This window comes from Acanthochromis polyacanthus, chromosome 14 (genome assembly GCF_021347895.1).
Source record: "Acanthochromis polyacanthus isolate Apoly-LR-REF ecotype Palm Island chromosome 14, KAUST_Apoly_ChrSc, whole genome shotgun sequence".
Classification (NCBI taxonomy): Eukaryota; Metazoa; Chordata; class Actinopteri; family Pomacentridae; genus Acanthochromis; species Acanthochromis polyacanthus.
Genome location: NC_067126.1, coordinates 12,207,917 through 12,220,759, shown reverse-complemented (window position 1 = coordinate 12,220,759; position 12,843 = coordinate 12,207,917). Strand labels below are relative to the sequence as shown.

Below are 12,843 nucleotides of genomic sequence, written 5' to 3'. Positions count from 1 at the left end.
TGATTTTAAGTCAGTTTCTCATCATATTCAGACTTTATTAAACTATCTCTTAGAGCACAAATGAGATTAACATCACACTTACCACGCTCCTCTTGCTGTCCTTCCTGCTGCGGAACATAGACTGTTTCCACTGCATAGATCGAAGTCTGGAGTTCAGACTTTCCACCAGCTCATCTCTGTCCTGCAGCTCGATCAGCTGGAAGGCCTTTTTAGTCCGAATGCTCACAATGACCGGGTTGGGAAGGAGGCTGGTGCTCTCTGCTTTTTCTATGGACAACACCTGAGGAGAAAATGGCAGAAACAGGCATCAAAAAACAGTCATTGATTGGTCAGATAGAACAAAACAGGAATCCTTATGATAAGTTGGAATCAGAGAAAAGGAAAAACACTGTAATTAAGAGGAGCATGAACTCAATCCTGCTCTAATATTAAACTATATAGGAATATTTGAGAATTTAGTTCATCATTTCATCAGCATAATTAACTTTAAAAGCAGTGGCTGTAACTGTATCATAGTAACTCATCTTTGAATTTTTTTTTAAAATGACACATGTTAAGCAGGAAAGTCCCAGACAGTATGTGGTTTTGTATCACTACAAAAGCCAGTTTCCAGTTGTGCAGGAAATGTGCCAGAACAAAAGAGACAATAGTAATTAAAGAGAATCAAGAGCAGCAAAATTAGAACTATTCATTATTCACAGTGACGGATTAAGTGGGTGGAAGTGATTAGACTTTTCAGGAGACAATGCTTCAATAGAAATCAGAGGAAACAGAGGATAAGAGGAAGGACTCCTCACATGGTTCAGGGACAGACTGAACAGCTGGCTGATAATCTGCTGTTTACGATAAACTGAACCAGCACGTGCCGAGAAAAACACTAAAATAGAATATATCTGTAAAGAATTATGACAGTCTAGAAGCTGCAAGATTGAATTCTCTTAAAATTGTGTAAATATGGTGTTAGTTTCATGATTTTTACTTTAAATGTTTGCATTTGTCTTGTCACAGCTTCTGTTTAGACAAATGACACTAAATAAACCAAAACTCATCAGCCATATGATAATTAATATTTTGAATTTAATGGTATTGGAATATGGAATATGTAGGTATGGAATTAAACGCAACACAACAAAAATATTTTTGTACATTTTTAAGAGTTTAATATTTGGTTCTGTATGTAAACTACTACGTGGGTCCGTCCATCTCATATTTATCAAATTTTTGGTTCAATTCTGCTTGATAATGCCCGGTTTGCCTGAATTTTTTATAGCACAAAATATAGATATTTATAAAGATATTTGTAAAATTTTACCTTGATATATCAAGTATTTTTTTCATTAATTTTTTTAAGAATGTCCATCAACCAACTTTTTTCATGCACTGAAATTTGAGGCCATTTGAACAACAATATCACTGGAACTGTTAAAGATAAAAGCCTAATATCTCACTGTTATTTCTCATAATGAAATTTATTCTGCAAGAATCTGCAATACTAGACAAATAGATCAAATAGGCTAATTATGGGTGAGTTGAAATATTAAAAAAAAAAAGCAAAAACACCATGAAATGTCCCATTTTTAAGAAAAAATAGAAAATCATAGCTCAATGCAGATACGTTTTTTTTGTTTGTTTTAGTTTTGTGATCACGTATTTCACAAGCACCAATCAATCTCCACCTGTCATCAGCTTTAGCACGGCCAAACTGTCAGTTTTTTTGTGAGTGAAACACTAGTTTGGACACTGAAGACTGGAACGGGTTATAGCATTTGGTGTCTCATTTTCAACACACTGTAGTTTAAAATACAAATATCTAGTGCCACAAGGTGTATTCAGAAAATGTAAGAAAGTCTTTGCCGGATTCAATTTTGAGTTAACTTTTGAGTTCACTTATGTTGTTAACACACGGCTGCACAGTGGATTGGTGGCTAGCACTTTCACCTTGCAGCTAGAAGATCCCCAGTTAGCGTCCCGGCCTTCTTTTGCATGGAGTTTATACACACGTGGACAAAATTGTTGGTACCCCTCAGTTAAAGAAGGAAAAACCCACAATTCTCACTGAAATCACTTGAAACTCACAAAAGTAACAATAAATAAAAATGTATTGAAAATTAAATAATCAAAATCAGCCATCACTTTTGAATTGTTGATTAACATAATTATTTAAAAAAACAAACTAATGAAATAGGGCTGGACAAAAATGATGGTACCCATAACTTAATATTTTGTTGCACAACCTTTTGAGGCAATCACTGCAATTAAACGATTTCTGTATTTGTCAATGAGCGTTCTGCAGCTGTCAACAGGTATTTTGGCCCACTCCTCATGAGCAAACAGCTCCAGTTGTCTCAGGTTTGATGGGTGTCTTCTCCAAATGGCATGTTTCAGCTCCTTCCACATATGTTCAATGGGATTCAGATCTGGGCTCATAGAAGGCCACTTTAGAATAGTCCAACGTTTTTCTCTCAGCCATTCTTGGGTGTTTTTGGCTGTGTGTTTTGGATCGTTGTCCTGTTGGAAGACCCATGACCTGCGACTGAGACCAAGCTTTCTGACACTAGGCAGCACATTTCTCTCCAGAATGCCTTGATAGTCTTCAGATTTCATCGTACCTTGCACACTTTCAAGACACCCTGTGCCAGATGCAGCAAAGCAGCCCCAAAACATTACTGAGCCTCTTCCATGTTTCACCGTAGGGACAGTGTTCTTTTCTTCGTATGCTTGGTTTTTGAGTCTATGAACATAGAGTTGATGTGCCTTACCAAAAAGCTCCAGTTTGGTCTCATCTGTCCAAAGGACATTCTCCCAGAAGCTTTGTGGCTTGTCAACATGCATTTTTGCTCAACTTCAAGCTGTTTAGAGATGGTCTTATAGCCTTTACCTTTAAGATGTTTGTCTATCATTTTTTTTCGGATGTCCTGGGACAATTCTCTCCTTCGCTTTCTGTTGTCCATGTTCAGTGTGGTACACACCTTTTCACCAAACAGCAGGGTGACTACTTGTCTCCCTTTAAATAGGCAGACTGACTGATTATGAGTTTGGAAACACCTGTGATGTCAATTAAATGACACACCTGAGTTAATCATGTCACTCTGGTCAAATAGTTTTCAATCTTTTATAGAGGTACCATCATTTTTGTCCAGGCCTGTTTCATTAGTTTGTTTTTTTAAATAATTATGTTAATCAACAATTCAAAAGTAATGGCTGTTTTTGATTATTTAATTTTCAATAAATTTTTATTTATTGTTACTTTTGTGAGTTTCAAGTGATTTCAGTGAGAATTGTGGGTTTTTCCTTCTTTAACTGAGGGGTACCAACAATTTTGTCCACGTGTGTATGTTCTCCCTGTCCATGCATGGGTTTTCTCTGGGTACTCTGGATTCCTCCCACAGTCCAAAAACATGCTGAGATTAATTGCTAACTCTAAATTGTCCGGAGGTATGAATGTGACTGTGATTGTTTGTCTCTATACGTAGTACTGTGACTGATTGGTTACCTGTCCAGGGTGTCCAGTTTGCCTTCCCTCTAACTCAGCTGGGAAAGACTCCCCCAACCCCTGCGACCCAAATGAGGTGTATAGATAACGGATGGAGGGATGTTGTTAAGACAGCTAAGAGTGGTGAAAAACTTGTAGAAGAACAATTAGAAGTCCTCTTTGTGCTTATATTCTTAACTTTACTGTGAGTGTCATATCTTCCAGTACCATTATTCCCTTTGTGTCCTGTATCTACTTATGTTGTTCTTCAAAAGCCGGCAGCTTTTTATATTTCACATCCAACTCAATGACTTTGACAGCATCACTGTGAGCTTTATAATCTGGTTTCTTTGCCTTCACTCAGCCTGAGCAGACATCAGCCCTGGTTTATTTTTATGTAAAAAGCAATACCTAATAAACTTCCTTCCTGTTAACTTCTATCACTGACCAGCAGCTGTTATGACTCTCTCTTGTCTCATTAGCAGCTATACAGGTTGCTTATTCTCCTATTTTGCACACTGATCTTCTAATAAACTCCAAAAAACAGCTTCATGATTTTGTCTCAGTGGGAGAGTTCACTGGGTTGTTTTATTGAGCTTCCCCTTTGTCCTAGATCAGCTGTTATCATGCTCTATTTTATAATCTATTTTACAATGGTGTCACTTATTGGCCTGGTTTGTCTGATTGTTTACGTCTTACTTCTCTTTCCTCTAGAGAGCTGCAAGTTACTTATAATTCAATTTCTTTTTTTAAAAAATCAACAGAAGCTGAGCCTCACCCGCATTCCTGTAGCAAATAACTTGCCCCCTCAGCATGGTAATGTGTCAGTGAGTAAACATTACAAACCACGTGAAACCAGTCTGTGTTACTCTTTAACCAGCAGCTGGCAGAATAAACACAGGCTTTGCTAAACTCTCCAAAAAATACAAGTCAGTTAAAGAAAACAGTGACGTCAAGGGTGTTGAGGAGAACGGTGAAGTATAGTTGTTAATGAAAATAATAATAGTTAAAAACAGATTAATCTAATGCAGAGAACATAGAGGACAAATATATGGACTAAAATGATAAAATAAACTCTTCAAATGTTCTTTATGAATTCTGGGAGATGCTTCTTCTGTGCCAAACTTCTCATGCTCCAGAAACCAATTAAACAAATTGCAAATGCACAATAAAACTAAAGACAAAACTCTGTTAAGGGGTAAAATGCACATTTATACTGATCATATAGTGGCAGCCAATGTAAAAGTCTCCCCATAAAACTAAGTAGGGTAAACAACACAAGAAAAGCACTCAGAGAGCGCAATACTCCGCTAAGGCTGCTCAGTTGATGTATTATTTCCGATGAAATCTTTAATAAAAAATGACCTTGCACTGAGAACAGGCACGAGTTATGCATGTTATGTATGGATACCAAATTGCGTGTAAATTGCTCTTATAAAAGTCTGTTGATCAGTTCATCACTTTTGCCAAGCCTTTGTTTTGCTAGTGTTAAAATAATCGTTCCCTCCATGCTTTTATTTTGAAGGCGCATTTGTAATGTTATAGGCATATTTTGTCACCATTTAGATAGATAGATAGATAGATAGATAGATAGATAGATAGATAGATAGATAGATAGATAGATAGATAGATAGATAGATAGATAGATAGGATAGATAGATAGATTGATCACAACTTTAAAGATAAGCTGATTTTTGACAAAGAAGAACAAAAATCACATTACTGCACGTAGAGAAAAACTTAACCTGGATTATTATGTATCATTATTCATCTTTTTGGAGCCATTTAAAATGAAGATTCCAGGATGTAATCTTACAGCTTCTTCACCTGATGAAAATGAGCAATTGACTGCTATTTTTTTTTGTTTTATTTTATTTTCCACTGTCGATACCAATCTCTATTATTGATAGCCCAATCGTGAAAGACCGATAACTGATATTCAGAACCAAAATACATTAAACATACAGTTTTAGCAGCATGTGATAGCAGAGAACCCGTCATTCATAATGAGAATCCTTCATAAATAAGAGTGACTATAACTGAATATGCACAATAGAAATAGGAGTGATTAAATTATCTCCTCTGTTTATGTGCAATTGACCAGTTTGTCTCCTGCAGTTATGTCTGCTGTTCTCCTCTATTGTCTTAATCTTTCACTGTTCTGTCATTTTTATTGCCCACTAAAGTCCAGATCTTGAAGCTTTAATAGTTATTGTTTTCCAGACTCTGTTTCAGGTTAATCTGTGGCTGCCTTCTCGCTGTTAGCTTAGCCTTAGCCACTGTGAGAGAAGGTAATTTCATGGTTTGTGATATCAACTTGTGTTTCTTGTTCAGTTTCTGCTGAGTCATGCAGACAGAGAGAGGAGACTGCATCACACCTGAAGTAGAGTATTTAATCTATCAATAATCAGTCAATAAAAATATGGCTGCCAAATATCAACCATGATAATCTGCCAGGCTGATAATCGGTCTGTCCCTGATGAAAACCACCTAAATGCATCAGTAGATTTCCTGTTAGGTGGATAAAGGAAAATGAAATATTTACAATAATGCATGACAGGTCTTCAGTCTTTCTAAGGCTACAGCTTCATTGTTTCTTGTAGACTTTTTGTCCACAAATATATTGATTATTGAGTGTGAGGCTGTAATGTCGGTGGATTCTGTACCTCTGACAGCGGTATGAGCAGGATACAGTTTCCTTCCTCTCTGCTGGAGAAACACAGGTAGCTGTCGGTGGTGTACAGACTTCCAGCCGTATGGCATCGAGCGTGAGGCGTCCACACCGAGCAGGACGCCACTTCGTAGAGTTTCTCGGCACGAGGAAGTCGAAACAGAGCGAGAACGTATTCCCTTATGGCCTGCTCCTCCAGAATCCTGGAGAGAAGACGATGGGAGAAAGAGTCAGACAGAAGCAGCTTGTAGAGGAGATGTCAAGGGAATTTATGTTATTAGGAAGCAGAAGCAGAACTTGATCCCTTCTGTGAGACTTCAGGTTCAGCCAGACTGTATATTCTTCTCGCTTACTGTCACTAAAACTACACATGTGGGAAAATAGAGCATGAAACTGCTGGTTGAGAACCAATTGTAGCTTTTTGTGACTGACACACAGGCGAAGTTGGTGGAAGATCGGCAATGATTAGTTCATTTTTAAATTAGTTATGAACTATTAAACTGATCATTACCTACTTTGCTAATTGATTAATTTTTTTAAGACTGAAAAAAGTCTAAATTTGAACAAAATCGAGCTTGTTCAAATTTGAATATTAGATTTGATGTATGGTTGTTAGAGGTGGAGATCAGAAAAAAACTCCCAGAAACTGAGTTCAGCATTTTAAACTGTTCAGTTGGAATTTTTCATGCTAAAAGGTCTGATTTTGCATATCAATTTAAGACAAAAAAAAAAACATTAAAAAAAAAAGTCTAAATCCAGCTTCCTAAATGTGAGTATTTTCTGGTTTCTATCATCCATTGTGACAATAGAATATTTTTGCATTGTGGACAAAATAAGACAATTAAGGGAAATACTAATCAATATTCTTGACCATTTTCAGACATTTTTTAGATCAAACAAGAAAATAATCTACAAACTGATGAAAATATCCATTAGTTCCATCTCTAGTTGAGGTTTGTGAAGGATTTATGACAAAAAACAGCGATGTTAAGAGCACACCAGCAGAATAACAGTGAGAAGTGTCTGGTTTTAAGTGAAAAATACAGACGAATCTGCTCATATAAGCATGTTTGGAGTGGAAGGTCTGAACTGCACAAAAATAATGACATCTGAAATTAAATCCAGTTTGCAAGGATGCATCAATGTCACAGTGAATAAGAGGAAAGAGGAGATGTAACATGGTCCTGTTCGCCTGTAGCTGTGCACAATAATCTGCAGTAGTGAAGGTTAGAAGTGGCAGATAGGTCTAGTACTGCTTGACAGGATTTATTGCACAGCTGTAGATTCTTCTCTAAAGCTTTTATTTTGAAGGATCAAGATGTGAGAAGCAGATTCAGGCTGCTAAATACTACATACTAAATATATATATATACACGCACACTAACTAAGCTAGCCTTATTTATTCTCTCCTGGAATCGGCTGTTTTTATGTACTATGAATTTTTCAAGTGTGTGCTTTAAATCTAGTTATCTTCTACTGTTCATGTCTAAACTAGATCATGAAACAAACCTGCATTATAAACAAGTCTTGTTTTTTTATTTACTCTTGTCAAAGATATTTATGACTTAATTCTTTGCCAACTCTGAAAAATTAGGTCAGCATTCTTACAGAATGTGACTCATATGGATGGATATGAGGCAGATTTCCAGTTTGCCTTTAGGCTGTAATGAGAAGAAGCCAAAGTCTGGTTTGAGCCCTGAAAAAATTAATTCAAATTTCAACAGCTACTTATTGGATTTTTTTTCTACTCTGTGACCCAATTGTTCTACTTTAACTTAAAAGGAAACTTAACCAACACAACTGAAATCTTGCATACAAGTGTCAATTTGCTGTATATGCAGTATAATGTATATACAACACAGTAAAAACTGAAAGGGCAGATCATGAGAAAAATATTAGAAAATCACAAAAATTCACTCAAAAAGGCAAGAAAGACCAAAACAAAATCCAGAGTTAGAAATAGTGCATTGTCCGTGACAGTTACCAAAAGGCAGCAAAAATACCAGCATAAAGCTTTTTAATCATTTGTCATAACCTGCCACTTGGTTTGAAACTGTTTTTTTAAATGGTCAAAATTACCATCCACACAATGAAAACAATAATAATAATAATAATTTATTGTATTAACAACTTTCTTGTGGAGCATGAACTGCTCATCTGCCACGTGCCATTCTGTTGGGAAAATAAACCAAAGCTGACTTTACAATTGTGATATTTCATTAAAATGACATTATTCTATGCCTCATTTAAAAACTTGCCAAAAATTAACCTCATGCACTAATCAGATTCTGTTAAAAAAAAAAAGAGAGATGCGCTTCATATTGTAACTGTGAAGCAACTGCAACAAACAGTCACATCACAAAAAAGTCCCTGCATTTTGGCAGCACTGGTTTGAACTGCAGGCAGTGTTTACATCATCATCTCAGACCATAACAAAATCTGCACAGCAATTTTTGCGCTGCTGCATCTTGAACTTTTTATATTATTTGCAAGCCACTTTGTATTGTTATTGCCTACAGCATATTAATGCTGTATTCTTCGTTTTCCTTTCATCCTTGTACATAGTATCATGATCATTATTATAATCCATATGATTATTGCTGCTGTAACAAGGCAAATTTCCCTGGCATGGGAGCAATAAAGAATTATCATATCCTATTTTATCCTACACAGAGCAAATGGGAGTCAAGTATGAAAACAAACAAAAATGTAAAAGTAGAGAGTAACTAAAAAAAAGTTTTAAATATCTAGTATGAGGAGAAATATTTTTCAAGAATTTTAACAACCATGAGCACTTGGGAAAAGGTTGCATATGTTGAATAATTGTTTTGAATTTTAGTAAAAGAAATAATCAAATAATTGTTTTGTTGTGTGTCTGTTTTTATGATTTATGTCATTAAAATGATTAGAATTCAAAAAAGACATTTGAGGACTCTCTCCTTGTCGTCATGGTTGTGCGTTTTGTAGAGGTGCAGGACTTTATATTGCAAAAAAAAATGAGCCATGTGACAGGGAGAAAAAAACACAGAGAAATGTTTGAAGTTTAAATAAGTCTTATTTAAAACAGTTTAAATCCACTGAGTTGGAATTTTGGATGCTAAATTTTCTCATTTTGCACATTAACATGCACCATGAGCTGGTTTCACATAAAGAAATAAAACAGCATATCTGCTGCTACTATGCCAATAATAGATGTTCTAACGTCGGGTTACAGATGAAGAATCTAAGAGGAAGTGTTATTTCTTCATCTCACTATTTCTATATTTTACTGCCTCTATTTGTTGCTTTTGATTTCACTTCCAGCGCTCATTTCACACGTTCCTTATTTGTTCCTTTTACCCCACTCTGGACTCTCTGGTTTCTGAGTCTCGCCTGTTTCATTTCTTCTTTGTTTTTTCAGTTTGCTTCATGCATGCTGAAACCAAACCTACTGTAAGTACAAAACAGACGTTTGCTGTTCACACATGAAAAAATAACGTCTGCTCTGTGGTGTGGTTTGTTGCTTAGTCACACATCTGCAGTTCAAGCCGTTTACTTTTAGCTCCTTTTTGTGTTATGGTTTCAAGGCTCATACATAGACAGAAATATTTAACTGTGTGCATGACAGTGACTTCTGAGGAGGAGGGCTGTGAGTTGAAGTAGTTTGTGATGTTTGTGCAATGAAGGCAAGTCAGGTTTGGTCACACACAACAAAATGCATCCCTGTCTTATCTCATCTGTTGAGGTTTATGGAAATACTTTCACTCAAAAACAAAAACAATCTTCTTGTCTCTTGTATGGAAAAGCCTTTTATGTCCATCTAGTATAATACACAACACACAAATAACATGAATGGAGAAGAAGTATTCACGTCTTTAACTAAAAGTAAAAATACTGCATTGCAAATGTCCTGCACTGAAAATGTTACTTAAACTATGTACGTAAAATCACAAAAAATGTACTTAAAGTAAAGTAAAATTCCTCAGTGCAGAATACTGTCTCCTTTCACTCATAGATAGGTTATTATTATTCATACATTTACATATTTATTCAGGATTTTGTAGCTATAGTCAGCTGATGTGGAGATCAGCTGTTTTGTATCCAACATCAACTAATGTGTTTTTTTCAACATGAATTAATCTGCTTATTATTTTCTGATTATTCGTTTTGTAAAAATAATGAGAAATGCCAACATAAGTGTTCAAAACAGTTAGTAAATCAACTAGTTGGCTAATCAACCACTAAGGCTATTGGGTATTGAATGGAGCTTCATGCTAGTTCATAGAGACAAAGAGCCAGGGCGTCATAAGGCCCTTTTCTGTCCAGCCCTCCCACTCTGCTTTATAACTGAGGCAGAGTTCATTCATTCTGCCCGCTCCACACTTACCACATTGCTACTACACCATCCTCTAAGGATCCGAAAATCTCCCCACCCTCCTCCTTTTTAAAGGTTCAGTGTCATAACTTTGATAATTTCATAAAGAGGGCTGCAGCACACCTGTGCATCTACTCAGCCGGCTGCACATCTTTTCTTGTCATCTCAACAAGCTGCAAACCTGAGCTGCTCATTCAGAGACACACTTTCTAATCGGCAGAGGAAGAAAGAATTTAGAGATGGTTGTTTCTCATATTTTGTGGGACACAGATTGTTTATAACTGTACATTAACACTATGTAAACTGGATTTTAACGACGACCATTCAATTTGGTCTCCTTGGTTTCTGTGTTCACACTCGATTCATTTAAAGGTTATGAATCACAGGCTCTGATGGAGGGTTTGTGATCTCAGCAACTCTCTGGGTCATGCTTGCTCAGATTGTTCCAAAGCATCACTAGAGCAGAGGCACCACCAAACACAAACGCATGTCATTCCAAAATACACTACCGTTCAAAAGTTTTATTCATGTGCTAACATAACTTAACATGGGTTTTCTAATCATCAATTAGCCTTGCAACACAGTTAGCTAACACAATGTAGCATTAGAACACAGGAGTGACGGTTGCTGGAAATGGGCCTCTGTTCCCCTATGCAGGTATTCCATTAAAAATCAGTCGTTTCCAGCTGCAATAGTCATTTACCACATTAACAAAGTATTTACTGTATTTCTGATTAATATAATGTTATCTTCACTGAAAAAAAAAATGCTTTTTTTTCAAAAATAAAGACATTTGTAAGTGATGCCAAACATCTGAACGGTAGTGTAAATGGTTAAATCTGACAAAATGTCCCGTCTGCAATAGCAGGTTTGTTGGAGTAAACAACTACCAGAAACAGCACTGACCTCTTGGTGATCCTTGTGGGCTGCTGCAGGACTCGGTCCAGCTCCAGGCCTTCGCTGTCCAGCAGCCGCCTCAGAGCAATGTCAGCCAGCTGACTGACGACCCCGAACGCCTCGTCCATGTTCAAGAACATGGAGAACTCTCTTTGTCGCTGCCGCGTGTTCACCCGGATCGCCTCGGTCATGAGGCCGGTGGAGACCCGCTCCAACCGCATCACCTCTGCCCATGGAATCACAAACTTAACTGGGGAAGAAAAAAAAAAAGAAAAAAAGTAGTTTTTTTTAAAGATTAATTGTATATCACAGAAAGTGCTAGAACTAAGAACCACTTTGTCATCAGCTGTTTAGAAAAAGAATCCTCTAAACCCCAAAGGTCCTTGTTTTAGCAGAGAACCCATGAGTGATTCATTTGTTACCAAGAGTAATGTAATAAAATTTGGGCAATTTTTGGATGTCCTGGGCTGAACTGCAGGCAGTGTTTGAACAGAGCAAATGTGCTGAACTGCAAGTATGGAGGACTTTTTTTTTATTTATCAGAGTCAGAATTTGTAAAAGGAAAAAGAACCATTGGATTTTAAACTTTACATCCTTTCCTTGAATTCATCATGTGTGATGTGCTGTTTAGCTGGAAAAATGACCAAATATAAGATTAAGATCATGGCATTTCATCAAAATCGCTTTATTCCAAAAAATTTGCTAAATCAAACAGTTCATTGGAGCCAGATGCTGTAAAAACAGAAAAATTCTGCGATCCTGGTCACAGCCAAGAGCCCATGCTGTAACTAACGGTCACGTAATAAAAATTTTGGACATTTTTGGATGCACTGTGATGGGGCAGAAACTATTAAAACATTTTCAACTGTACAGGAGTCTTTGAACTAATCATGTGTGATGCACTTTTCTGTTGGGAAATACCGTATGATCAAAGCTAAGCTTAAAATCGCGATATTGCATCAAATTCACATTATTCTACGTGCCAAAAGATACATTTTCAGTTGACTAATGGTATTTTTAACTTGGCCAACAAGTGAAACACAAGGTTGGACTTGTAAATTTTGATAAAAACACATACTGACAGCATACAATGATAACCTGTGTTGAATGACTCCCTAACTCAGTCTTTTGCTTTGAAAATCAGAGCCTCACTTTGGTGTACAGACCTTCCTTCCCCAGCAGGAAGGAGTAGAAGGCCATATGGTTGATGCTGAGGTAGAGGAAGCCCTGTCGAGGCACCCGGCCCTTCCAGCAGCAGCAGGAGAAGTATGTCACCAGCTTCTCCGATGACGGGAGGCCGAAGTGCAGCTCAAACTTCAGCAGCGCCTCCCTGAACTTCTCCGGATCGTCCTCCTGGGCGGCCTGGCGACCCCGAACCTCCTCTGCGATGAGGCCCTGCAGACGACACAACTATTACATGCACCAGCATCATCCAAGTGCAAGAATTTA

At 37.1% G+C, this 12,843-nt stretch overlaps 1 protein-coding gene across 2 annotated transcripts in view; it reads right to left on the bottom strand.

Moving 5' to 3' along the window:
* Positions 1-12,843, bottom strand: part of LOC110956147 (TBC1 domain family member 8) — a 42,870-nt gene that overhangs the window by 20,470 nt on the left and 9,557 nt on the right. The window contains exons 4-7 of one of the 2 annotated variants that reach the window (XM_022201464.2): positions 12,561-12,789; positions 11,404-11,644; positions 6,139-6,346; positions 83-280 (exon numbers count right to left, since the gene is read on the bottom strand). In XM_022201464.2, the coding sequence (XP_022057156.1) occupies positions 83-280; positions 6,139-6,346; positions 11,404-11,644; positions 12,561-12,789 (876 nt within the window). Of the gene's footprint in view, positions 1-82; positions 281-6,138; positions 6,347-11,403; positions 11,645-12,546; positions 12,790-12,843 lie in introns of those variants that run through there. The other variant, XM_022201465.2, reaches the window with a different exon arrangement.